This window comes from Trachypithecus francoisi, unplaced genomic scaffold (genome assembly GCF_009764315.1).
Source record: "Trachypithecus francoisi isolate TF-2019V2 unplaced genomic scaffold, Tfra_2.0 Contig01585, whole genome shotgun sequence".
Lineage (NCBI taxonomy): Eukaryota > Metazoa > Chordata > Mammalia > Primates > Cercopithecidae > Trachypithecus > Trachypithecus francoisi.
Window position 1 is genome coordinate 2,285,912 of NW_022681444.1, and position 27,734 is coordinate 2,313,645.

Sequence of the window (27,734 nt, forward strand, 5' to 3'; positions counted from 1 at the left end):
AAGTGCTGGGGTTACAGGCTTGAGCCACCGCGCCCGGCCTGTTTTATTTATTTCTTGAGACAGTCTCACTCTGTCGCCCAGGATGGAGTGCAGTGGCATGATCTCGGCTTGCTGCAACCTCCATCCCCCGGGTTCAAGCGATTCTCCTGCCTCAGCCTCCTTCGTGACTGGATTACAGACGTGCACCACCACACCTGGCAAACTTTTGTATTTTTAGTAGAGACAGGGTTTCAGCGTGTTGCCCAGGCTGGTCTGGAACTCTTGACCTCAAGTGAACTGCCTGCCTCAGCCTCCCAAAGTTCTGGGATTACAAGCATGAGCCACCATGCTCGGCCTTCTCTGAGTTCTTAAACTATATTGTGAATATAGGATCATCTCCTCATTTTAGAGGTGAGAAAACCAAGGTTGAGAGAACTTAGGTAACTTGCCCAACCTCACATAATAATGGGCAGCCTCCAATCTATGCCATGCTTTTGTGCAAATTAGAAACTTTCTGCCAGGCATGGTGGCTCATGCCTGTAATCCCAGCACTTTGGGAGGCTGAGGCTGGAGGATCACCTGAGGTGAGGAGTTTGAGACCAGCCTGGCCAACATGATGAAACCTTGTCTCCACTAAAAATACAAAAAATTAGCCAGGCATGGTGGTGGGTACCTGTAATCCCAGCTATTCAGGAGGCTGATGCAGGAGAATCACTTGAACCCAGGAGGCAGAAGCTGCAGTGAGCTGAGATCACGCCACTGCACTCCAGCCTGAACGACAGAGTGAGACTCCATCTCAAAAACAAATAAAGAAACCCAGGCCGGGTGTGGTGGCTCATACCTGTAATCCCAGCACTTTGGGAGGCTGAGGCGCGTGGATCACAAGGTCAGGAGTTCGAGAGCACCCTGGCCAACATGGTGAAACCTCGTCTCTACTAAAAATTTAAAAATTAACCCCGCGTGGTGGTGCACATCTGTAATGCCAGCTACTTGGGAGGTTAAGGCAGGAGAATTGCTTGAACCCAGGAGGCAGAGGTTGCAGTGAGCCGAGATCGCACCATTGCACTCCAGCCTGGGCAACAAGAGCAAGACTCCATCTCAAAAAAAAAGAAAAGTAAAAAAAGCAACCTTTGAGGTCCCGTAGGAAGATGAGAAGAGCCACCACCTCTGGGTAACACAGCCCCATACCAGGGCCCCCCACCAGGACCCGTGGTTTGGTTAGACATGTCTGCGATAGATCAGTCCCCACAGCCAGTGGGCACCTTCATGCCATTTGTGCCATGCTCAGGTAGGTGCTCAGTGGGTCTGGTGGAGCTAAGATTTAAACCCAGGTCCTGCTGTGTCCAGAGCATGAGTTCTAACCACCTTGCTTTCCTGTCTTCCTTTTTGTAAAGGACCAGATTGTTTGGTGTCTTTTTTTTTTTTTTTTTTCCAGGCTGGATCTTGCTCTGTTGCCAGGCTGCAATACAGTGGTGCAAACACAGTTCACTGCAGCCTCAACCTCCTAGGCTCAAGCAATCCTCCCACCTCAGCCTCCCAAGCAGCTGAGACCACAGGCTCAGCTAATTTTAAAAATGTCTGTAGGCCGGGCGCGGTGGCTCACACCTGTAATCCCAGCACTTTGGGAGGCCGAGGTGGGCAGATCACGAGGTCAGGAGATCGAGACCATCCTGGCAAACACGGTGAAATCCCGTCTCTACTAAAAATACAAAAAAATTAGCCAGGTGTGGTGGCGGGCGCCAGTAGTCCCAGATGCTCAGGAGGCTGAGGCAGGAGAATGGCGTGAACCCGGGAGGCGGAGGTTGCAGTGAGCCAAGATCGCGCCACTGCACTCCAGCCTGGGAGACAGAGTGAGACTCCATCTCAAAAAAAAAAAAAATGTTTGTGGAGATAGAGTCTTGCTGTGTTGCTCAGGCTGTTCTCAAATTCCTGGGCTCAGGCAATCCTCCCACCTCAGCCTCCCAAAATGCTGGATTACAGGTGTGGGTCACTGTGCCTTTCCAGTTTGGTGCCTCTTGAAAGTATGTTTTTCTTTTACAACTTCTCCCAAACTACATCTATTTTGCGTGTTTGGTGTCAGAAACTGTGAAAGGTCTGAGATGTTACCCTACTTGTAAGCTAACAAGTTAGCCTGCCAGTTTCATGGAAGCTGGCAGAAGATGCAGCCTCCTGGTTCGAAGACAAAGGACTTTATTACAGCAATTGCCAGGTTTCCCCGGCTCCAATTGCCATGGGCTAATGCAGTGAGGGTCAGATAACACCTGCATATATAATAATGTGTGTTACAGAGAGGAGCCCTGAGCTTAGAGAATCTGAGTCTTTTGTAATGGGCACCAAGGATGCCTGCCCTTTCCTCTGGAAAGAAACAATGTCTCTGTCTTCCAGAGCTGTTCACTATACAGCTAGATGGCTCAGCACAGAGACAGTCAGTGCCTCTGCACATAAGTCACTCAGAAAAGCAAGAGATCCGTGAAGAACTGTCTCCCAACATGTGGCTAAAAATGTTTTCTTTAAATTCAACTTTAGTTTTGTTTTTGTAATGCCTGAATGAATGCCAAGCTCTCAGAATTGGGTGGGGAGTCAGGGGAAATGAATTTTAAGCAAAGTGGCATCTTGACAGCTTGGCAGTCCCTGGATCACACTGTCTCCGTGGGTCTCACTTAGGACCCTGCAGACTCAAGGCACGCAGGCCATAGGCCAGTCTTCAGTTATAGGAACAAACCCAATTTCTGCTCAAGTCAACTTCTCGATAACTGAATTGTACACATTTGACATGAGGACACAAAGCCCTTTCATAAATGCTGGCTCATTTAATTCTTGGCTAATTTAATCCTTGCTACAACCCTTTGGAGAGGGGACTTATGGTACCAGCTTTACTAGTGGGAGAATCTGAGGCCCAAAGAGGGGCTGTGGCCTGCAAGAAAGTGTGGCAGTACTAAGATTTTTTTTTTTTTTTTTTTGAGACAGAGTCTCACTTTATCGCCCAGGCGGGAATGCAGTGGCGCAAACTCAGCTCACTGCAACCTCCACCCTGCTCCCCCTTTCAAGTAATTCTTATCTCAGCCTCCTGAGTGGCTGGGATTACAGGCGTGCGCCACCATGCCCGGCTCATTTCTTTTGTATTTTTAGTAGAGATGGGGTTTTGCCAGGCTGGTTTCAAACTCCTGAACTCAAGTGATCCACCTCCCTCGGCTTCCCCGTGTGCTGGGACTACAGGCGTGAGCCCAGTATTAAGATTTAGCCCAGGAATTCTCTACTTTGTCCCCTGCCCATTGAAGGGTCACAAGACCTCTTTCTCAGCCAGGAGCCCGCAATCCCTTAGGCCTTCTCAGTGCACAGCTGCCGCAGGGCTCTGGGTCAGCAGAACTGGCTTAGGGTAATGGGGGATTGACCCAGCAGGTGGGGCTGGAGGAGGAGGAGAGGATACGCTGCCTCACTGGTACCCCAAGGGTGGGAGTGGGTACACTTTCAGAGACCCCCCCAAGAGGAGAAGGCGGCAGAAGCAGTAGGAGACAGGGCTGGGGCTTCCTCCTGTTCAGTTTGGCTCCCCCTCCCTCAGCAGGACATTCTTTCTAAGCATCCCCCAAGGGAGGAGGCCAAGGGGAGCCCACGGGATGGGGCTGGGGCACCTACCCTATATCCCACCCCATCTTCACCCCAGCCCTTCCCCTCAAGCTAATAACTCCAGCTGTGGTTTGTCTTCAGCAGCACGGCTATGGTAGGAGAGACACTTTGAGTAGCATGACTACTGTCCCCATCTTGTCTGGGGGTTGGAGGGTGCCTGTCACCTCCCCACTCCGTTTTCTTCCTGATGGGACCAGACATGGATCCTGCCTCGAAGAGTCCCCTTCTTGTGAGGACACAGCTGCTGACCCCAGTAATGGCAGGGTGATCAGTGCTGGGCCAAGGGACATCCCAGGAACTGTGGGAGCCCTAAGGAGGGGATAGAAGGATAGAGCTGGGCCTTGAAGGATGTGTAGGAGTCCCTGAGGCAGAGAGGAAAGGAGGGCATTTCTGGGTAATGACAAATGGGGTGGGTGTGGCACCGGCCTTCTCTCTTCTCTGGCCACACCAGCACCTGTGACTTCCTCTAGCACAGCGCTTCTCAAGCTATCTGTGGTGAAGGGCCAGTTTCTTAAAGTTCTCTCAAGAGCCAATAGTTTCATAAAATGCTATACAAATGAATTATTAGAAAAACGAAATGAGGCAGACCAGGCGCAGTGCATCGTGCTTGTAATCCCAGCACTTTGGGAGGCCGAGGCGAGTGGATCACCTGAGGTCAGGAGTTCGAGACCAGCCTGGCCAACATGGCGAAACCCTGTCTCTACTAAGAATACAAAAAATTAGCCAGGTGTGGTGGCAGGCACCTGTAATCCCAGCTACTTCAGAGGCTGAAGCAGGAGAATTGCTTGAACCCAGGAGGCAGAGGTTGCAGTGAATGGAGATCGCGCCATTGCACTCCAGCCTGGGCGACAGAATGAGACTCCGTCTCAAAAAAAGAAAAGAAAGAAAAATGAAATGAAACAAAGGCAGACATACACAGGATAAATCTAGTGTTTTAGTGTAAGAGTCAAGAGATATAAAATTGCTCTGTCAAGTGCTACAAAAGTTCCTGAAAACCTACTCCCATTTTCTATAATGATTATATCACAGGCTGGTATTAAGCAGTTTGAACCTGTGCTGCTCAGCAGATCGCACATTGAGTGGCATGGCTGGAAGCACCATCTTTCTCCTCTCCTCCAGTTCATAGCACAAGCTGTTCCCTTTACTTGGCATGTCTTTTCCTGGGCAACTTTGCCTAATTAGTGCTCTTCCTACAGAGCTCGGCCCAAACAAAAGTTCCTCCTGGCAGCCTTTCCTGATCCACATCTGCATCCAGAAAAGATCAGCACCCATCATTAATGATCTGGTCACCTGTGTGTCACTACCTGTGCCCCTGATTCTGGCACCTGTGTGTCACTGCCTCTGTCCCCTGATCTAGGCACATGTGTGTCACTACCTGTGTCCCCTGATCTGGGCATCTGTGTGTCACTATGTTCTTGGCAGCCTGTGAGGGACCAGGGTGCCCCACGTTGGTCTTGCTTATCACTGTCCTCAGTGCCTGGCTGAGTAAGCATGTGCTGGCCTGGAGGAGGGTGGCAGGGGCAGATCATGGAGGGGTCAGATGCCAGACTCAGGAGATGAGAAGCCACATGTGGGCAGTGGGGAGCCACAGAGAGTCATCTTGCAAGGGAGGGACCCTCGCCAAAGCCAGTGTTGGTGGCCACGAAGGCAGCAGAGTGAAGCTGGGAGCTTCCCATGTAGACCCTGGGAGGAGCAATCAGCGCTGCTGGGCTTTATGAAGGCCTCTCTGTGTCCACGCAATGCTGAGCTCTGTCCAGACACAACTGCTCCTTATGACGGCCCTATTGCCCCGTTTCTTTTTTTTCTTTTTTTTTTTTTTTGAGACGGAGTCTTGCTCTGTCGCCCAGGCTGGAGTGCAGTGGCCGGATCTCAGCTCACTGCAAGCTCCGCCTCCCGGGTTTACGCCATTCTCCTGCCTCAGCCTCCCGAGTAGCTGGGACTACAGGCGCCCGCCATCTCACCCGGCTAGTTTTTTGTATTTTTTAGTAGAGACGGGGTTTCACCAGGTTAGCCAGGATGGTCTCGATCTCCTGACCTCGTGATCCGCCCGTCTCGGCCTCCCAAAGTGCTGGGATTACAGGCTTGAGCCACCGTGCCCGGCCGCCCCATTTCTTAATACAGAAAACTGAGACACAGAAGTGTGTATGGGCATGGTTCTCAAACTGTGTTCCATAGAGCCCAGGGGTCCCATGCAGACCCTTGGGGCCAAAGCCAGGTTGTGGGAAAGCAGAGAAGCCGCTGAGCCTGTCTTTGCTTCCAGCAGAGACTCCCACCCCCGTCTCTGTTTTAGAGATCAGCTTCTGCTCAAAGAAAAGCTCCCTGGCTTAAAACAGTTTGCGTACCCCCTGGGAAGGTGGGAGTAAAACTGTTTTGGAAACAGCCAGCCAGGACCAGACTGGAGCACTGGCCTGTGCCGGCCCTGGGAAATGCCGGAGGGCTCAGGGTGGGGCTGCGCGTGAGGGTGGGCCCGAGGAACTGCCCTTCCCAAGAAGCCAGGGAAGCCTGGTTTCCCAACCAGCCCCTTGTGCCAACGTCTCCCTGACACTCTGGCATTTTGGCCATCTGGAGGGAGTGTTATATCCTGATGAGGCGTGACGGGGGGGGGGCGGGGACAGCTGTAGGGCAGAGCCCTGGGCTGGGCAAGGGATACCCGGCGGCTGCTCCAGGTCCTGCTGCTGACCTGTTGTGCAAGGCCCTCTCTCTGGGCTGCCATTTCCCTGTCTGAACATGAGACAGGAGCCATAAAGCATGATAGGAAAGAGACGGTGATTAATGATATCTCCCCAGCCGAATGTTGGGAAAGAGACGTGGATTTATATGAATTTGGGTTCTGCTCCTGGTTCCACCTTTGAACAGCTGGGTGGCCTTGGGCAAGTCACTTCCCCCCTCTAAACTGCAGCTTCTCCATCTGTAAAATGAGGGTGAAAGTTGTCCATACCTGGTGTTAGTTTGGGCCACCAGAGGCAGGCTCTGAAGCCAGAGATTCATGTGCAAGTGATTTATTTTGAAAATACTCCTGGGCTGGATGCGATGGCTCATCCCTATAATCCCAGTGCTTTGGGAGGCTGAGGCAGGAGGATCACTTGAGGCCAAGGTGGGAAGATCATTGTTCGAGACCAGCTGGAATAACATAGTAAGATCCCATCTCTACAAAACATAAAAAACTTAGCTAGGCAGGATGGTGCACACCTGTACTCCTAGCTACTCCAGAGGCTGAGGTGGGAGGATTGCTTGAGCTCAGCAGTTCGAGGCTGCAGTGAGCTATGATCGTGCCACTGCACTCTTTCCTGGGTGACAGAGTCTCTGAAGAACAAATAAACAAAAAAAGAAAATACTCCCCAGAGAAACTGGAAATGAAGTGGGAGAAGCAAGGTGAGGAGAGGAGGGCATCCAAGTGAGGGTGTGGTCCTGGGAAAAGTGCCAGCCAGGGTCACATCCCCAGAGGAACTCTGGAGTGGGTACAGCTGCTCAGTTCATCCCCACTGGGGCTAGTGAGTTGGGATTATAGATGTCCATGTCAGTAGGTCATTGTCTCAAGGCAGCTGCAAGAGGACGTATACTCTCTGGCACTTTGGGGGCAAAGCAGCTCTAAAGAGAGTCACAGATGCAGGCACATGGAAGCCAGGGACGGGCACAAAAACTTGTAAGAGGGATCTCAGAAGATCCGGACAAACTCCTCCAGTGCCCACTACACACCTCATGAGGTTGTTACAATGATTAATTGGTATAACTCCTTAAAGCCCCTAGCACAGCACCTGGCACATGGTAAGGGCTCAGAAGATGGAACCTGTGGCTTTTCTTGTGATTATTAGCAGGCTGAGGCTGGTGAGTGCCCAGGGCCCATGCCAGTCACTCTGAGGCTATGGCGTTTTGGAGTTCTTTTTTATTTTAATCATTATTATTATTATTATTATTATTTTGGAAGACAGCCTCACTCTGTCACCCAGGCTAAAGTGCAGTGGCATGATCTCAGCTCACTGCAACCCCTATCTCCCGGATTCAAGCGATTCTCCTGCCTCAGCCTCCCAAGTAGCTGGGACTACACGTGCACACCACCATGCCTGGCTAATTTTTGTGTTTTTAGTAGAGATGGTGTTTCACCATGTTGGCCAGACTGGTCTTGAACTTCTGACCTCAGATGATCCACCCGCCTTGGCCTCCCAAAGTGCTTGAATTACAGGCGTGAGCCACAGCACCTGGCCCAGGTTCTGGAGTTCTTCATTGCAGCAGGGCTCCTTTTACCCTCTGCACCTGGCTGGCCACGTGCTGCACTCTTTGCCTAACCATCCCCCTTCCCCGGGCAGCTGCAGTCCATGGTGGATCTCCTGGAGGGCACGCTGTACAGCATGGACCTGATGAAGGTGCACGCCTACGTCCACAAGGTGGCCTCCCAGATGAACACACTGGAAGAGGTAAGGGCGGGGCTGCTGCCAGAGGCCAGGCTGGTGTGATGCTGGGGGCCGAGGGCACTGTCCGAAGGGGCCCGGGCAATCCAGGCTTCACCCTGGTGACCATGGGAAGCCACACTCCAGCCAGGAGTTGGGGGAGGGAAATGCTGGCCACAGGGTCCAGCCTCTGGGGAAGAGGTCTAACTGGCTCAAGGGCCTGCGGGAAGCTGAAGTCTGAGTGGAGAAACCGAGGCACCTGCTGGTTGTATCAAAGGGGTTCAGAGGGAGCTGGAACTTGCAGTTGCCCCCAGTGTACCAAGATCAGGACCCACAACTCTGGGTATACCATTCACTCGAGATTCCTTGGTGGCTGGGCATGGTGGCTCAGTGGCCTGGTGCAGTGCCTCACACCTATAATCCCAGCACTTTGGGAGGCCGAGGCAGGCGGATCACTTGAGGCCAGAAGTTTGAGATCAGCTTGGCCAATATGATGAAACCCCATCTCTACTAAAAATACAAAAATTAGGCATGGTGATGCGTGCCTGTAATCCCAGCTACTCAGTAGGCTGAGGCAGGAGAATCGCTCAAACCCGGGAGGCGGAGGTTGCAGTGAACCAAGATCGTGCCACAGCCTGGACGACAGAGCAAGACAGTCTCAAAATAAAAAATAAGATACCTTGTCAGAGTGCCCCCTGGGTTGGTAAAACATGGCAGGACTGACCGAGCCCACAGGGCTAGTGCCCAGCTCCTGTGGAGGCAGAGGTGCTACGTGTCCTGTCCTGGTCAGGGTGAAAGTGCTATAGGACTGGGCAGGGGACCAGAACTGCCCCTGGGGACAAGGACAGAGTTGGGCGAGCATGGGGGTCCGAGCTACAGGTTCGAGGTTTGTATCTCTGCTGGCACAGCCTCACCTCCGCCTGTTTCCTGCATCCGGCCTCTGCTGGGCCACTGGGAGTCTGGGGACATACAGCTGCCAGGAGCGGGCGTGGGGGCTTCCTTTCCCAGCTTCCTTTACAGAGGGAGGGGGCACCTGCTCATCCTGTGCCCCAGGGTGGGAGATTAACCCCTTCCTCACCCCAAAGTTGGGATCACAGTGGCTTTAAGTATTCAAAAAGTGTTTGGTATGTACCTACTGTTGGCCAAGCCCCTGGCAGCAGGGGAGAAAGCTGACACTTGGTGAATTTCTTCTGTGTCCCAGTATTTCCTGTGCAGCTAGTACATTCCAGGCCCTCCCGTTGCTGGCTCTGAAGTTATTCTCCTTTGATCTTTCCTCTTGTAACCTCAGGAAATGTTAACCCACTTCATGTAACTCTGAGCCAGACGATCAGGAGGGTATATCTGCTAGGCCTGGAACAAACCAGAGATGGTTCCCACAGCCACAGAAAAATGACTTTTTAATTATCTTCTGTTTTGCATTATCTGTGCTGTGCTTCTGTTAACCATGGTTTACTAAGTGATAACCTTATGGAAAAATTAAAAGCAAAAAGCTTTTGTTCACCCTGGGAGAAGGTGGGGAGAGAACAGCCTCACTCGGGAGAGGCTGGCTCCCTCTGCCAAAGGGAAGAACCTCCTAGGGGGTCAGCAGCAACTTGGGGTCTCAGCTTCCCTCTGCTCTCTTCCCTGACACCAATAGTTCTCAACCAGGGGTGATTTTGCCCCCAGGGGAAAACTGGCAATAGCTGGAGACACTTTTGGTTGTTACAACTTAAGTGGGGGACAGGATGAGTGCTACTGGGCTTCTACTGGTTAGAGGCCAGAGATTCGGCTAAATACCCTGCAATACACAGGATAGTCCCCAAAAGCAAACAGCTATCTGGCAAATGTCAATAGTGATAAGGTTGAGAAAATCTGTCATACGCTTTGACTTCTATCATCCCTGGGATCCAGTTTTTTGTTGTTGTTGTTGTTTTTGTTTTTGAGACAGGGTCTCGCTTTGTAGGCCAGGGTAGAGTGCAGCCTCAACGCCCCAGCCTCCCACCACAGCCTCCCAAGTAGCTGGGACTGTAGGTACACACCACCACACCCAGCTCATTTTTTGTGTTTTTTGTAGAGATGGGGTTTTAACATGTTGCTCATGCTGGTCTTAAATTCCTGGGCTCAAGCCTTCCTCCTGCCTCGGCCTCCCAAGGTGCTGGGATTACAGGCATGAGTCATTGCACCCGGCCCCTGGAATCTAGTTTAAAATGCACTTTCATATTCCATAGCCTTTCTGGTCCTCACAGTGACCCTGCCATTTAGTTGTTATTATGATGACATAATAGCCCATTTTACAGGCAGGGAAACTGAGGCTCGGAGAAGTCGTTTTTAGCCCTAAGTTACCCAGCCAGGAGGTAGAAAGCAAAGATTTTAACCCAAGGGTATCCGACTCCTGCCTGCTGCCTCTTGGTCCCTGAACCTGAGTCATCCAGGGCTGACTGGACATCAGTCACTTTTAGGTTATCTTTTCCTCTGTAACAATTTCTACAAATGAAATTGTGGACCCATAATTCTGTTGCTCCGCGGCTTCTCAGCAAACTGGTGTTTTCTGCCTCTGACTTCTGTCTCTCCTGCTTTAGCTGAAAAGTAGACTCAGACGAAAGAATCCCAGGTCTACTAGAGCTTTGGGGAACTGGGACTGATACCTGCCAGGCCCCCCAGGTTTCCAAGTCCTCTCCAGTCAACAAGGCCAGCTTGGGCGACAGCCCAGCAAAGGAGATCCCTAGATAGCGGGAGGTTTACAGAGCGAGGAGCATTGCGGTTCTAAGCAGTCTGTCTGCTCCTGGCAGGATTCAGAACCAGGAGTAGATCCAGGAGCTGGTCTGGGAGCTGCTAAAAGTGGGCAGGGAGCCAGAGTCCCAGCAAGGGGAGATGAGGCAGGGAAGGAGAACAGGTCTGGGAGTAAAGACAGGGCTCAGTGCAGGGTGAGGAGCCGGTACGGCCCAGGGAAGAAGTTGGAGACTTGGAGGGGGCAGAGATTCACCCTCAGCAAAACCCCAAAGGGTTTCACTCCATCTACATTGTTTGAAGATTTTATAAGCAGAGGGTATTTATGTATTATGTATACAATTTTAAAGTAAATTTAAAGTAGCAAAAGATTGGAAGCAACTTGGGTAACCATCCATAATGGGCAGGGGTGGTAGCTCACGCCTGTAATCCCAGCACTTTGCAAGGCTGTGGTGAGTGGATCACTTGAGGTCAGCAGTTCAAGACCAGCCTGCCCAACATGGCAAAACCCCGTCTCTACTAAAAATACAAAAATTAGCCAGGTGTGGAGGCACGCACCTGTAGTCCCAGCCACCTAGGAGGCTGAGGCAGGAGAATCACTTGAGCCCAGGAGTAAGAGGTTGTTGCAGTGAGCCGAGATGGCACCACTGCCCTCCAGCCTGGGCAACAGAGTGAGACTCCGTCTCAAAAAAAAAAAAGGAACCATCAATAAGGGACTGGGTGGCCAGGTGCAGTGGCTCACACCTGTAATCCCAGCGCTTTAGGATGCCAAGACAGGCAGATCACTTCAGGCCAGGAGTTCAAGACCAGCCTGGCCAACATGATGAAACCCTGTCTCTATTAAAAATATTAAAAAAAAATAGCTGGCCATGTGGTGGGTGCCTGTAGTCCCAGCTACTCAAAAAAAAAAAAGAAAGAAAGAAAAGAAAAGAAAAAGAAAAAATAAGGGACTGGATAAATAAATTGTGGCCTCTCAAGCAATGGCATACTGTGTGGCCATGAGAAGGAACAGAGCACAATATATGCAGATATGCATCAGTTCCCAAAACAGGCTGTTCAGTAAAAAAGCAAAGTGGTAAAAATATGTGTGTATGTATACATGTGTTCCTCTGAATATACAGACTCTCTTTAGAAGGATACACAAGGAACCTATAATAACTGTTGGCACTGAGAAATAAAGGTGGGAGGGTGACATTTTTATAGCCATTTATATCTTGTAAATTTAGTACCATGCACACGTAATTTTTTTTATTCCTTCACTTTTTACATTCAAAAAGTTCATAAATACAGGGTCTCTTGGGGCCTATTTTTCCTGCCCATGCTTGCTGGGACTGCCCCCAGCCTGTTCAGGGGACTGGACAGCAAAGCCTAATGACCGAAGCTGGGGTGTCCCTCCAGGCTGGGGGTTCAGAGGAAGCTGGCCCAGGAAAGACCTCCAATCCTGCCTCCTCCACAGAGCATCAAGGCCAACCTGAGCCGGGAGAACGAGGTGGTGAAGGAGAGCATGCGCCACCTCAGTGAGCAGTTGAGGCACTATGAGAATCACTCCGCCATCATGCTGGGTATCAAGAAGGAGCTATCCCGCCTGGGCCTCCAGCTGCTGCAGAAGGATGCCGCCGCCGCCCCCGCCACCCCTGCCACGGGCACTGGTAGCAAAGCCCAGGTGAGGCCCCAGCTCTGATCACAGGGCGGGAGCTGGCTGAGCTTGGGAGCTCAGTGTGCCAGGACGTTGGCCCTGAGGGCCAGCTTGGTGGGGGTTTGGGGCTGTAAGATGGGGTTGAGGGCTGGCAGAGCTAGAGAGTCCCTGGCAGGGTGAGGTGCAGGGGGTACCGGCTGTATAGCAAACACAGTCAGCACAGGGAATGGGGATAGGCCTGGGGATCCTGCCAAGGGGGCTGGTCCCTAAGCCAGGTGTTTGGCAACCTTCTCATTCCCAAGTTTGAAGCTAGTGGGGACAAGCTTGTGGAGGCGGTGCCCCTTGCCTAGCCCTCAGAGACCAGGTTGGCTGCAGCAAAACCGCTTCTAGCCTCCCCTGCTGTGGCTGGGCCCTTGGCTGGGTTGAGCCTGCTCAGAGGGAGGTGGGCAAAGCCTCAGGGAGCCCTGCAGACTGATACCCATTCATCCAACCCACCCTGGGGTAGAGAACTCCAGTGCACCCAGGCACTCCACCTCCAAGCTCAGGGCACAGAGTGAGCAGAGGCACTGGTTCTGTCACTAGGCAGAGTCACCCGTGACAGATAACCTGCGTGCAAATGTGATAAACATCCTCTCTGTAGGCAGATGAACTGCGAAGCTGATTCTCCCTCTGAGCAGATCAATTAGAAAGAACAACCACTTTTGGGTGAGCCAGTTGCACAGAGGCTCCAGCCTTTGCTGGGTATGTGGCTTGGCGAATGGAGTGCAGACTGGATTCAACCCCTTTCAGGGTCCTCTGGCCAGTCACCCTCGGGCAAGACACAAGCCACACCGTTGTTCACACTGGCCTGTGTTTCGGTGAGTGACTGAAGAAGGGAGCTGACATTTGTGAAATTCCTACTTTAAAACTTGACTTTCTCACAGACATTGTCAGTGGATCCCATAGCCACCTGGGAGGAGGGGTGACACTGCCCATTTGGCAGATGAGGCATGGAAAGAGGTCACATGGAGAGGCGGTGGCGGAGCTGGGACTGGCAGCTAGGTCTGCGTGACTGCCAAGCCCACCCTCTTCCTCTCTTCCTCTCCACATCTCGGTCTCCTTTGCTGACACTGTGATAATGGGGCCATTTGTGTCTGCAACTGGGACCGCCTAGGTGCCGATAAAGCGGCTAGGAAGCCTGTGCCTTGGCCCCCAGCTGGCTTCCTGCTCGTTCCCGTGCCAATTCCGCAGGCGAGAATGAAGCGTGTTTTGGCAGTGGTGCAAAAGGCACCCAGCTACTGTACTTGCCGCATCTGCTGGAGTTTCTGCCCAGCAACGAGTGATGTCACAGGCCCTGTGTTCTCGTGCCAAGCCAGCATCAGAGGCATTTAAACAGGAAGTGAAAATAACAAAACACAAAACGTTAGAAATGGCATATCCTAGAGGTTGGGTGACCAACCCTGTCCCAGTTTGCCTGGGACTGAGGGTTTTTCCAGGATGCAGCACTTTTAGTGCTAAAACTAGAAATGTTCCAGGCACTCTGGGATGAGTTGGTCACCTTGCCTAGGTGCCTAAGAACCTCTCCCCTGCCCACATACTAAGACCAATGAGGAAGAGAGACAAGGCTGGGAAGGTGAGCAGGTAGAGGAGGCTGCCTCCCGGGGAGCTGGTCCTTCTGGCCTGCCCCCCAGGGGGAGTGGACAGGAGTTGGAAGTGGGACAGGAATCTAACCTATCAGGTTGGACTTCAAGCCTGCAAGGGAACTAAAGAGCTGGGTGAGGAAACTGAGGCAAACCAGTCATGGATGTAGCCACCATGGTGGGGTAAAGGAAAGCTGTGACTTCATGAGCGCTTGGGACATAGGGCCTGGGGCAACATGGCCACCTCCAGCCCCCACGTTCTGAGCCCCCAGGACTCCCCATAACATTTCTTCTACTGTCCTTCAAGTCTGAGACTTCTCTTCCCTTCCAGGACACAGCTGGAGGAAAAGGCAAGGACATCAGCAGGTATGGCAGTGTGCAGAAGAGCTTTGCAGACAGAGGCCTCCCAAAACCTCCCAAGGAGAAGCTGCTGCAGGTGGAGAAGCTGAGGAAGGAGAGCAGCAAGGGCAGGTTCCTCCAGCCCACAGCCAAGCCCCGCGCCCTGGCCCAGCAGCAGGCTGTGATCCGGGGCTTCACCTACTACAAGGCGGGCAAGCAGGAGGTGACCGAGGCGGTGGCAGGTGAGTAGGAGGGGAATGGGGACCCTGGGGAGTCGGGGATGGATGCCTCCTATGAATCCCCTCATCTTCTCTGCAGTCGGACCACCCCAGATTCAGTCACACCCATTGATTACCTGTTGGGTGTCCTCTGCTCATCCACATATGGGGATAACACCCCACTCAGGGGGTCACTGGGATGAAATAGCAGAACCGACCTGCAGGGCCACTCGGTGGCTTTCCAGTATTTACAGCTGTCTTCACCTTTGCTGGACTTTTCTTTGTGCATTTGAAGATGTGCTGAAGGTCCACTCTGACCAAGTGACAGGGAATGGTAGAGACACAGTCCCTGTCCCCACAGATCTCATAGTCTAGTGAGAAAAAGTACCTATGACCAGGCAGCCACCACAGTGGGGGGCAGGAGAATACCAGGCTCCTGAGAAGTGACAAGGGCTTTGGGGGCGTCTCTCATTTCCTCTCCATCTCCTCCCTCTTCTTATATATCCAAGGAAGAGCCCACAGCCTCTTGTATTTTTCCTGCAGCTCTCTGCTGGATCACAGAGAAAGGTGACAAAGTAATTGGCAAACAAGAGACACAAGTTTCAAGATACCCCAAATTTCTGATCCATCTCTACCGGTTGTGGTTCCTGATTCCCCCACTAAGACCCTCCCCAGATGGCTGCTCTCTTCTGATGTCCCAGAGGGGTGTCCCAAACCTGCTCCTCCCCTTCCTGGGTCCTGCTGACCACCTCCTCCTGCAAAGCCCTCCTTCCAGCCCACGTGCAAGGGGCGCATGGAGGTGAAACAGTCAGGGACCAGGCTCCTTTGAGAGCCTTCTTGTTTCCTGGCCTCTCAGGACTCAGGGGCCTCTTCCCCCTGGTCCCAGCTGCTGGCCCAAGCCCTGCCAGCTTGGTCTGGACATGGCACAGAGCCTCTGACCCCTGGCTGGGACACTGCCTAAGAACAGCTGCAGGCATCTGACTCTGCCAGCAAGGACTGTGGGAACAGGCGCCCTGTCCTGGCAGGCTGCTGAAGCCAGGCCTCCCTGTGGTCCTCCTCAACCAAGGGGATGACCCCCATCCCCACCAGGGCCCAGGCTGCCCACAGCAGGGCCTGTGCAAAGAGAAAGCCCAAAATGGAGAAAAAAAGAAGTCAGGTTATTGCCCTCAAGTCAAGGGGTCTCTGAGCCCCTCCCCAAGCTGACCAGGTGGTCCCCTGGGCACCAGACCATCATAGTAATAACAGCATCATTCCTTTGTCTCCCTGGTGTCACAATTTTTTTTTTTTTTTTTGAGACGGAATTTTGCTCTTGTCACCTAGACTGGAGTGCAATGGTGCTATCTCAGCTCACTGAACCCTCCGCCTCCCAGATTCAAGCAATTATCTTGCCTCAGCCTCCCAAGTAGCTGGGATTACAGGCACGTGCCACTATGCCCGACTAATTTTTGTATTTTTAGTAGAGACTGGGTTTCGTCATGTTGGCGAAGCTGGTCTCGAACTCCTGGCCTAAGGTGATCTGCCTGCCTCGGCCTCCCAAAGTGCTGGGATTACAGGAGTGAGCCACCATACCCGGCTGGTGTCACCAAAGTATTTCCCTAAACCCTTCCTTCCCTTCCTTCCTTCCTTTCTCCCTTCCTTTCTTCCTTCCTTCCTTCCTTCCTTCCTTTTTTCTTTTGAAACAGGGTCTCACTCTGCCACCCGGGTTGGAGTGTAGTGGCACGATCATGACTCACCAAAGCCTTGACCTCCTGGGCTCAAGTGATCTTCCCTTCTCAGCCTCCCTAATAACTGGGACTACAGGCGCCCATCACCACACCTGGCTAATTTTTTCTATTTTTTAGTAGAGACAGGGTTTTGCCATGTTGGCCAGGCTGGTTTTGAACTCCTGGGCTCAAGCGATCTGCCTGCCTCAGCCTCCCAAAGTGCTGGGATTACAGGCACCAGCCACTGGATCCAACCCTCTAAGCACTTTTGTTCATGCCATCACATTTGATTCTGGCAGCAGCTGCATTGTCCATGGCAGAGTAAAAGGAGAAGACCTGTAAAATGGGAACAAGAGCTTCTCTCTAGAATTGAATCAAGCAAATGAGAGAACTGGTACAAAGTGCTTGATGCATAGGAAGGAAAGGGATCTCCTTTTTGGTACTTCATATTTGCTGGAATCTGTGCAAATGTTTCTGTACATTTTTCTGTAGTCACCACCATAGTCCAGCATGGTGGGCTTATGACTCTCAGTTCACAGAGGTGGCCCAGGAAGGCAGGGGGACTTGGCTGAGGCCACCTTGCTGGGTTTAGAGCCGTGACTGTGAAGTCCTCCCTGCCTCCCACTTTGAGACCTTTCGGCCGCTCCAGGTGTGGGGAGACCCTGAGGAGGGCCCCCCTCCACTCCCTGGGGCCAGCAGACCTGATGGAGACCCACATGGCAGCAGGTGGTGCTGGGATGTGAGCATGGTGTCTTCTCTCTGCAGATAACGCCCTCCAGGGCACTTCCTGGCTGGAGCAACTGCCGCCCAAGGGAGAGAGCAGGTCCAACTCCGCAGAGCCCAACTCCGCAGAGCAGGATGAGGCTGAGCCCAGGTCCTCAGAGGGAGTGGACCTGGCTCCTGGCACCCCCACCTCAGTCCCTGCCACCACCACCACCACCGCCATGACCACCCCAACCCCCACCACCAGTCTCCTGCCCACCGAGCCACCTTCAGGTCCAGAAGTCTCCAGCCAAGGTGAGTGAGCCTCACAGGGGTCAGCACACTGTAGCCTGTGCCCAAATCCAGCCCACAGCCTGTTTCTGTGAAGCCCTCAAGATAAGAAATGCTTTTTACAGCTGGGCACGGTGGCTCACTCCTGTAATACCAGCACTTTGGGAGGCCAAGGCGGATGAATCACCTGAGGTCAGGAGTTCAAGACCAGCCTGGCCAACATGGAAAAACCCCCTCTCTACTAAAAATAAAAAAATTAGCTAGATGTGGTGGCGGGTGCCTGTAATCCCAGCTACTTGGGAGGCTGAGGCAGGAGACTCGCTTGAACCCAGGAGGCAGAGGTTGCAGTGAGCTGAGATTGTGCCACTGCACTCCAGCCTGGGAGGCAGAGCTTTTTTTTTCTTTTTGAGACAGATTCTCACTCTGTCACCCAGGCTGCAGTGCAATGGTGAGATCTTGGCTCATTGCAACCTCCATCCCCCGGGTTCAAACAATTCTCCTGCCTCAGCCTCCCGAGTAGCTGGGATTACAGATGCCTGCCACCACACCTGGCTAATTTTTGTATTTTCAGTAGAGACAGGGTTTCACTATGTTGACCAGGCTGGCCTCTAACTCCTGATATCAGGTGATCCTCCCATCTCAGCCTCCCAAAGTGCTAGGATTACAGACATGAGCCACCACACCCAGCCCAGGTAGTATTTTCAACAAATTCTTCTTAAAATGTCACCTAGAATGCCATCATTAAATCCAGCAACTATTTTTATTTCTTTATTTCCTGTGTCCAATCATTGGCCCTGTTTTGATGTCAGCATTTATAGTTTTGCTTTGTGTCTCATGGTAGAAATCTTCCTCGCTAAGTCATTGATCCCATCCTTCCGAAGGGATCTTGGCTCTCTGTGGTGACAGTCCTTCAAACCCTGTCCTGCTTTGGTCCAAGGTCATTCCACTTCTAGGAATTTTTCCTGAAGGATCCACCAGCAGTGGGAACAACAGCTGCAGCTTAAGTGGTTGCATCATGGCATCGTTTCTAATGTCAGAAAACTGGAAATAACCCGAATGGCTGACATGGGGAGGACTGGTTAGATAAATTCAGGGCACAGCTGTCCACCGGTCTGGCAGACCTTGAAATCACATCATTAAAAGGCTATTTAAAGATGAGAGAATTTGTTCAACGGAAGCTAAAAACAGGATACATAAAACTGTATACTCAGTTTTTTAAAGTATGTCTGCATGACTGTACATGCAAAGAAAAAAGAAAAGGAAGGAAATGCCACATGCTTAAATTTTGCTTTGCATGGGAGAAGGGTGGGAGGGGGTAAGGGATAAAAGACTACATACTGGCCACAGTGTATACTGCTCAGGTGACGGATACATTAAAATCTCAGAGATCATCATTAAGGAACTCACCCATGTAACCAAAAACCACCTGTTCCCCAAAAACTATTGAAATAAAATATTATTGTTGTTGTTGTTGTTGTTTTGTTTTTTGGGGGGTTTTTTGAGACGGAGTCTGACTCTGTCATCCAGGCTGGAGTGCAGTAGCGTGATCTCTGCTCACTGCAACCTCTGCCTCCTGAGTTCAAGAGATTTTCCTGCCTTAGCCTCCCGAGCAGATGGAATTTCAGGCACACACCACCATGCCTGGCTAATTTTTCTATTTTTAGTAGAGACAGTGTTTCACCCTATTGACCAGGCTGGTCCTGAACTCCTGACCTCAAGTGATCTGTGAAATAAAATTTTTAAAAAGAGAATAAAAGAACGGAAAAAAAATTTTCTTTGGATAATGGCAGTTTTTAGTTTTTTTATTTTATAAGAGTGTAAATTTTATTTTTAAAAAAGTAAAAGAAAAAAGAAAAATCAAAAAAGAAAAAAATTAATTTTTTTATTGACAAAAATTGTATGTATTCATTTGTTTGGCATACTGCAGAAAGAACAATTTTTTTAGTGCATGTATTTATAATGTACAACATAATGCTTTGATACGTGTACACACTGTGAAATGGCTAAATCAAGCTAATTAGCATATATACTACCTCACATTACTTATCTTTTTTTGTGGCAAGAACACTTAAGTGTAGATTTTAAAATCTACTCTCTTAGCAATATTCAAGTATACAATATGTTGAACTTATTCCTGTTGTCTAAATGAAACTTTGAATGCTTTAAGCACATCTTCTCATCCACTAGTAACCACTATTCTACTCTCTGCTTTTATGAGTTTGACTTTTTATTTTTTTAATTTTTAATGTTTATTTTTTTTTATTTATTTATTTTTGAGATGGAATCTCACTCTGTTGCCCAGGCTGGAGTGCAATCGTGTGATCTCAGCTCACTGCAACCTCCACCTCTCAGGTTCAAGTGATTCTCCTGCCTCAGCCTCCCAAGTAGCTGGGATTACAGATGCCCACCACCACACCCAGCTAATTTTTTTCATTTTTAGTAGAGATGGGGTTTCACCATATTGGCCAGGTTTGTCTCAAACTCCTGACCCTGTGATCCACACACCGCAGCCTCCCAAAGTGCTGGAATTACAGGCGTGAGCCACTGTGCCCAGCCAATTTTAATTTTTTTTTTTTTTTTTGAGGCAGTGTCTTGCTCTGTTGCCTAGGCTGGAGTGTAGTGGTGTGATCACAGCTCACTGCAGCCTCAACATCCCAGGCTCAAGCAATCCTCCCACCTCAGCCTCCCCAGTAGCTGGGACTACAGGTACACACCACTATGCTCACCTAATTTAAAAAAAAATTTTTTTTTTGTAGAGACAGGGTCTTGCTATGTTGCCCAGGCTGGTCTTCAAGTCTTGAGCTCAAGTGATCCTCCCACCTCAGACTCCCAAATTGCTGGGATTACAGGTGTGAGTCACTGTGGCTGGCCGAGTTTGACTATTTTAGGTTCCACATATGACGAATAATATAACTTTGAAGATTTTTATTTTCTCCATTCTTTTTTTTTTTTTTTTTTGAGACGGAGTTTCACTCTTGTCACCCAGGCCGGAGTGCAGTGGTGCGATCTCCGCTCACTGCAATCTCTGCCTCCTGGGTTCAATCGATTCTCCTGTCTCAGCCTCCTGAGTAGCTGGGATTACAGGCGCCGCCTACCACACCCAGCTAATTTTTGTATTTTTAGTAGAGATGGGTTTCACCATATTGCCCAGGCTGGTCTTGAACTCCTAACCTCAGGTGATCCACCTGCCTTGGCCTCCCAAAGTGCTAGGATTACAGGCGTGAGCGACTGCACCTGGCCTCCATTCTCCTTTTCTGAATGTTTTATGTTTTTGGTAATGATCAGGCATTGCTTTGATGATGAGGAAAGGGGAAAGAAGGCCATAAACAAAATATCAGGAGAGATTTAAGTTGGACCCAGATAACATTGCCAGCCTGTTGCTCTGGCTGGGGGCTTTGGGAATCTGTGTACCAATGCTGCCTGCCCTCCTCCCACAGGCAGAGAGGCGAGCTGTGAGGGCACCCTCCGGGCTGTGGACCCCCCCGTGAGGCACCACAGCTATGGGCGCCACGAGGGAGCCTGGATGAAGGACCCTGCAGCTCGAGACGACAGGATCTATGTCACCAACTACTACTATGGAAACAGCCTGGTGGAGTTCCGCAACCTGGAAAACTTCAAGCAAGGTCAGGCACTCCGGAGGTGAAGAGGGGGCCGGGTATGGACAGCCTGGGGAGGGGTCCTCATGGAGAGTTGGCTTTCCTTGCCTTGTGGGTTTCTTTTTTTTTTTTTTCTTTTTTTTTTTTTTTTTGGTACGGAGTCTCGCTCTGTCGCCCAGGCTGGAGTGCAGTGGCTGGATCTCAGCTCACTGCAAGCTCCGCCTCCCGGGTTTACGCCATTCTCCTGCCTCAGCCTCCTGACTAGCTGGGACTACAGGCGCCCGCCACCACGACCCAGCTAGTTTTTTGTATTTTTAGTAGAGACGGGGTTTCACCATGTTAGCCAGGATGGTCTCGATCTCCTGACCTCGTGATCCACCTGTCTCGGCCTCCCAAAGTGCTGGGATTACAGGCTTGAGCCACCGTGCCCGGCCTCCTTGTGGGTTTCTATGGTATAGCCTGGTTGAGCCCCAGATTATTAGCCACCCCAAGGAGGGGGGTCTGGGCTGAGGGCACTGGGATGGAGGCCCAGAGAGACCCCCTGGCACCCCTGTGCGCTAGCACCCTGCCAGGAACCAGAATGCAGCAGTAAACAAGAGGGACACGGTCCTGCCTTTGCAAGCGTGACTTACCGTCAAGGGGCCAATACTGAGTTTCCATTTGTGGAGTGCTTACCCTGTGCTGATCTCGCCCCACCCCGTGTATCAGCTCATGGTTGCTACATACCTCTAGGAGGTGGGGTTATCACCTGTTTTATAGGTGAGCAGGGCCTCTGGCCTTAGAGGAGCTGCAGGTCTGGGCAGGGGTCAGGACGGAGCTGACGGCACAGGGAAGGGCAGAATTCTGGTTATCAGATCTGGGGCATGATGCGGGGAAGGGGTCATTTAGATCTAGCCTGCCCTTCAGAAATGCACACTCTGGTGGGGGAGGCAAAGGCTTAAAGAGACAATGTCAGTACAGCATTAGAGGGAGCGCTGAAGGGGCTATGGGAACCCACCCTAAAGATCAGGGAAGACTGCCCCGTGAAGGTGATGCTGAGCTGGGCCCTGGAAGAAGAGTAGGAGTAAGCCATGCGGAAGGAAGAGGGAAGGGTGTTCCAGGCAGAAGGCTCAGCACATGCAGAGGCCTGGCAATGACAGGAAACGTGATGGCCTGGGTTGGGGGGCGGGGATGGTGACTGAGTAAGCTGGGGCAGGCCTGGTGAGCCAGATGAAGGAATTTGGACTTAACCCTGAGAGCCATGCAGTCACAACTAAAGGCCGGGCACAGTAGCTCACACCTGTAATCCTAGCACTTTGGGAGCCCGAGGCAGGTGGATCACTTGAGGTCAGGAGTTCAAAACCAGCCTGGCCAACATGGTGAAACCCCATCTCTTTAAAAAAAAAAAAAAAATTAGCTGGGTGTGGTGGCAGGTGCCTGTAATCCCAGTTACTTGGGAGGCTAAGGCAGGAGAATCGCTTGAACCTAGGAGGCAGAGGTTGCAGTGAGCCGAGACTGCACCACTGCACTCCAGCCTGGGTGACAGAGAGAGACTCTCTCAAAAAAAAGAAAAATAAAAGCCTGGAACAACTAAAAAATGAAAAATAAAGGCCTGGAACAACTAAAATCCTTCCTCTGCTAGCTCAAAATTGGCCCAGCTTTCTGCTCAAGCAGCTCACAGGCTGGTGGAAGAAGCCTGTGATAAGTATCAAGATGAAGGCTTATGTCTGGCTGCTACAGATGTGTCCTGGGGGAAAAAAGACAAAGGGTTATGGGAGGCTGGAGGAGAGGCCCCTCACTCAGGGTAGGGAGGTTAGTGAAGGCTTCCTGGAGGAGGTGACATTGGCCTGGGGCTCTGAAAGGTGGGCAGGCATTCCTCAAGCAGACAGCCTGGGAAACGGCAGTCCTAACAGAGGAACAGCAGGGACGAAGGCTTGGAGACAAAGAATGGGGCTAATGTCACCCTGTGTCTAAATTCTAGCTGTGCCATTCCAGAGCTGGGTGACTTTGATCTTCTGAGCCTGTTTCTTCTTAAGCAGATGGGATGACAATAGACCTCCTTTGGGAGACGCTCGTGCCATAGTAAGATGTCATCCCAGCTCCAGGCACATTGCATATGCTTGGCATCAGTTGCTTACTGGGCCACTGAGAGCCCTTGGTGGTCTCAGAGGATGTGGGTGGGCTGGGGTTGTTCAGGAGGTCTAGGTTGACCGTCGCCCTCCGCCTGCAGGCCGCTGGAGTAACATGTACAAGCTGCCCTACAACTGGATTGGCACGGGCCACGTGGTGTACCAGGGCGCCTTCTACTACAACCGCGCCTTCACCAAGAACATCATCAAGTATGACCTGCGTCAGCGCTTCGTGGCCTCCTGGGCGCTGCTGCCCGACGTGGTATACGAGGACACCACACCCTGGAAGTGGCGCGGCCACTCGGACATCGACTTTGCTGTGGATGAAAGTGGCCTGTGGGTCATCTACCCCGCCGTGGACGACCACGATGAGGCCCAGCCCGAGGTGATCGTCCTGAGCCGCTTGGACCCTGGCGATCTCTCGGTGCACCGGGAGACCACGTGGAAGACACGGCTGCGGCGGAACTCCTATGGGAACTGCTTCCTGGTGTGTGGCATCCTGTATGCCGTGGACACATACAACCAGCAGGAAGGCCAGGTCGCCTATGCTTTCGACACGCACACGGGCACCGACGCACGCCCCCAGCTGCCCTTCCTCAACGAGCACGCCTACACCACCCAGATCGACTACAACCCCAAGGAGCGGGTGCTGTACGCCTGGGACAATGGCCACCAGCTCACCTACACCCTCCACTTTGTGGTCTGAGTGGAGACCTGTGCTCCTGGAAGAGGGGCAGCAGTGCGGCAGGGGCTCTCCACAGCAGCTCCTGCAACTGACCCAGTCCGCAAATATTTATTGGGGGCCAGCCCAGGGCTGGGACTGGGCATGAGGTGGTCACCAGGATCGAGCTTCCTCAGCACCCCGTGGGTAATACTTGCTTCCACTTGCAGAGCACCATGCCAAGCACTTCCCACACACTTACCCATCTGATTCTCCCAGCACCTCCCTTGGAGGTAGAGATCATGAACCCATTTAACAGATGAGGAGACAGAGGCTCAGAGAGGCACCGTCCCTTGCCTCATGCCACAGTTGTGATCAGGCAGGTTGTGCTCTCACGACAGCCCCATTTTACAGGTGAGGACACTTCAACACACCATCCCCTCCCTGCCCTCCCCCATCTCCCCTGGTCTCCCTTGTTCTCTCAACTCTCTCTCCCTTCCCAGGACCACTCAGAACCAGAGGCCTTTAGGGCCAGTGTGCTGGTGTCGGGTGGAGGCCCTGGCTCTGCCTGCCATCCCGGGGCTCTGTTCTGGCTGAGCTGTTGGTGGCCCTGGGCTTTGGGTCCCTTAGCCAATGTCCTTGCCTCTTGTCTTTGGCCAGTCCCCCAGCCCAGCCCACCCCACCCGCTGTCCGGCCACATTCCAAACCTCTACCGTCACCTAGCTGCTGAACAGAAACCGCACCCCGAGAGAAAATCCCGTCCTCTGTTCCAAGGCCCCTTTCTGCTCTGCGCTCATTTTTATTTTCTCTTATTCTTCATCAGTGCCGTCATTTGTTTCTGCAGCAGCAGCTGAGAAGGCAGCAGGCAGCTGTGCCAGGGTGGGGAGCTGAGCTGAGGCTCCCTCTCCACCCAGAAGCACTGGCGTTGCTCACATAGTCAGACCTTGGGTCCCCTCCCTGATTCATCCCAGAGCCTTTGGGCCTGGAGTCCGCCTTGTCCTTTTTCTCTGGGCTTTCAAACCCATAACCTTTACACACTCAGGGATACCTCCGGGTCTGCCATGAATAAGACCCTAGGCCCAAGGCTGGCATGGTGCCAGGATGACACAGTTTCCCTCTTCCTTGCTAGCCCTGACCTGGCCCAGCAGCCTGAGGGCTGCAGAAGACACGGTGTGAGTAGTTGGTCCAGCGGAGGCATCAGGCCTTCTTCTTTTTGCAGGAGAGAACCAGAGGGTGGGAACGGGGAGGGAAGAACTGAGGGTCTGCAGACTGGACTTTTCCTGGCTTCAGAGTCCAACCCCAGGACTTGGGTTGAGCATGCACGGGGGGGCCACCTTGCCCAGAGCCACTGATGGCTCCCCAGAGCCTCAGACCCACACAGCCCAAAGGACAAGGCCTTCAAGCCTGCCCCTCTTCTGCTTTGTTTAGACAGTATTTTTAGAGCTGGAAAGAAATTTTCTAGCCCAGCTCCCTGTTTTATGAAAGAGAAAGAGGCTCAGAAAAGTTGAGAGAGCAGCTGAGTGTCACACTGGGAGCTGGGCACAGACAATCTTCCAGAAGGTTCTGTCATGGAGGCTGCCCTACCTGGGAAGGCACCCCAGCACCTGTGAAGGACATTAATACTCATCCCCAGCCGCTCCCTAGCCCTTGCTGCCTTCATTCTGTCCCGATGCCAGCTCCCGGGATGTCTGTAAGTTTGAATACCAGTTGCCATGTTAGGAAAGTCAGCTGCACAGCCAAGAGTGTAAGGGTGTAAAGAAATGCTTTTTTTTTTTGAGATAGAGTTTTGTTCTTGTCACCCAGGCTGGAGTGCAGTGGTGCAATCTTGGCTCACTGCAACCTCCGCCTCCTGGGTTCAAGCGATTCTCCTGTCTCAACCTCCCTAGTAGCTGGGACTATAGGCGCCCACCACCACGCCTAGCTAATTTTTGTATTTTTAGTAGAGACGGGGGTTTCACCATGTTAGCCAGGCTGGTCTCGAACTCCTGACCTTAGGTGATCCACCCGCCTTGGCCTCCCAAAGTGCCGGGATTGCAGGTGTGAGCCACTGCACCTGGCCAGGAAATGCCTACACTTCTTTCGGGCATTGTCAGGTGATGTTTTGTTTAAGCTCTAACTCAGCCCTGGAATACAGGGGAATGATGACACCCAGCCCAGCCAGGCCTGACTCATCGTGGTCATATCCAGCCCCCACCCCTGGCCAACCAACCACTGCAGGCTCCTCTTACAGACTCACCAGGGGGCTGCAAGGCCCCAGCATCTCCCTTGGCCCTGGGTGTGGGTTTTACAAGACTGTGTCTTTCGTGACATCATAGCCCAACCATGTGAGAAGAAGGAGAAGGCCCCCCTTTCTTCATTAATCTGAAAAAAAGGAAAGTAAGAATAGGCTAATTTTTAAAAGTTAAAGGGCAAGCAGCATTGCATTCTGGGGGAATGCCGGCCACAGCCTCCAAACATTCACTAGGCCTCTTCTGTTTTCAGACCCTTGTAAGTGGGTTATATGGTGGGTATGGGCAGTTTTTTCTTTTCTTTCTTTCTTTCTTTTTTTCTTTTTTCTTTTTTTTCTTTTTCTTTTCTTTTTTTTTTTTTTTGAGACAGTTTCACTCTTGTTGCCCAGGCTAGAATGCAACAGCGTAATCTCAGCTCACTGCAATCTCCGCCTCCCAGGTTCAAGTGATTCTCCTGCCTCAGCCTCCCGAAAAGCTGGGATTACAGGGGCCTGCCACCATGCCCAGCTAACTGTTTGTATTTTCAGTAGGGACAGGGTTTCACCATGTTGGCCAGGCTGGTCTCGAACTCCTGACCTCAGGTGATCCACCTGTCTCAGCCTCCCAAAGTGTTGGGATTACAGGCGTGAACCACCACGCCCAGCCAGTTTCTTCATTTTACACATGGTCACGTTGGAGCCTAGAACAGTGAGGTCACTCATCACATAGGCAGTTAAGTGGAGAACGAGGTTTCAAAATCAGATAAGGAAACCATCATCATTAACTGAGCACCAACTGTGCTAAGCTTGCCACGGGCATATGCTTGCAGTCTCACAAGAGTGGGAGGTCTGTATCCTGAATGTGCCCATTTTATAGATGAGGACACTGAGGAGAAGAGACTTACCCAGGCTCACACAGCAGCTCAGCCTGTTCTAGGCGCTGGTCAGTGCGTGTTCTTTGCCACCAGCCTGTCACTCCAGTGGCAGCTCCAGAAAGGGAGGCTGTTGCTTTTATCCCCAAACTGCATCCACAGAGAAGCCCCAAGGAGGAGGTTGGGGCCAGCTCATAAAAAGCCTGAATGCCAAGCCAAGGAGTAGATGCCTCCAGTCATTTTTAGAACAAAGTCAAGTATAAATTTACAGAGAAAAAATTCTAAGACAGTTGGATGCTGTCCTGTTGGTGAGGAGAGGAAAGGAAAGCTTTTTGTTGCGGGGAACTGGAACCAGCCCACAACTGCATGCCTGTGAGCTGTCATGGAAACCTGGCCCCCAACAGCTTTTGAGGGTTTTTTTTGGTTTTGTTTTTGTTTCTTTTTACCTGTCTTGGGCTTTATTACTTTTGGCAAAAGGTACTTCAAACAAGGGAGGGCCTGGACTGAGAAGGACCAGGTCTTCTTGATGACCTTGTCTACAAAGGCAAAGGAAGCTGTCTCGGGTGTTTCTGAACAACATGACTCATGAGGGGCTTTGGCTACCCCTTGGGTTCCCCCTAGAGATGTCCAGGCCTCACATTTAATCTGCTTTCTCTGCAGTGGGGTAGAGAATGGAGCTCCCGCGTTGGGGGCAGTGCTAAAGGTGGAACTGGGGGATTTTCCTGGGAATGATTTGAGGGCTCTTGAAAGCCCATGTGTTCCAAAGCATCTTTAACTCTGGGACAGCACTGGAAGCCGCTGTCATGATAGGACATGGCACTGGATGGCTGGCAGACAGCCCTGGCTGGGAGTTAGGGAGCCCTAGGTTGGAATCCAGCCCCACCTCTTTCATGCCACAGGTTTGGTCAAGTTCTCTCCCGCTCAGGGTAGGGCTGTGAACTCCCTCTTAGAGCTAAGAATATGCAGCTTAGTGAGGACAAGACCCTCCTAGAGCTTTACCACTAATCCCCACCCAGGAGCCCCAAGGCCAGCATTATTCCTCCCCATTACAGGTGATGAGCCTCAAATTCAGAGAGCTTAAGCAACCTG

The 27,734-nt window shown here is 51.8% G+C and overlaps 1 protein-coding gene across 3 annotated transcripts in view; it reads left to right on the forward strand.

Annotated features, from left to right (window-relative positions):
* OLFML2A (olfactomedin like 2A) overlaps positions 1 to 26,141 on the forward strand; it is a 36,121-nt gene extending 9,980 nt beyond the window's left edge. The window contains exons 3-8 of one of the 3 annotated variants that reach the window (XM_033190849.1): positions 7,908 to 8,015; positions 12,151 to 12,357; positions 14,281 to 14,530; positions 16,975 to 17,226; positions 20,640 to 20,825; positions 23,008 to 26,141. In XM_033190849.1, the coding sequence (XP_033046740.1) occupies positions 7,908 to 8,015; positions 12,151 to 12,357; positions 14,281 to 14,530; positions 16,975 to 17,226; positions 20,640 to 20,825; positions 23,008 to 23,612 (1,608 nt within the window). In that variant the 3' untranslated portion in view covers positions 23,613 to 26,141. Of the gene's footprint in view, positions 1 to 7,907; positions 8,016 to 12,150; positions 12,358 to 13,748; positions 13,943 to 14,280; positions 14,531 to 16,974; positions 17,227 to 20,639; positions 20,826 to 23,007 lie in introns of those variants that run through there. The other 2 variants (XM_033190855.1, XM_033190859.1) reach the window with 2 other exon arrangements.
* Positions 26,142 to 27,734: the final 1,593 nt, after the last annotated feature.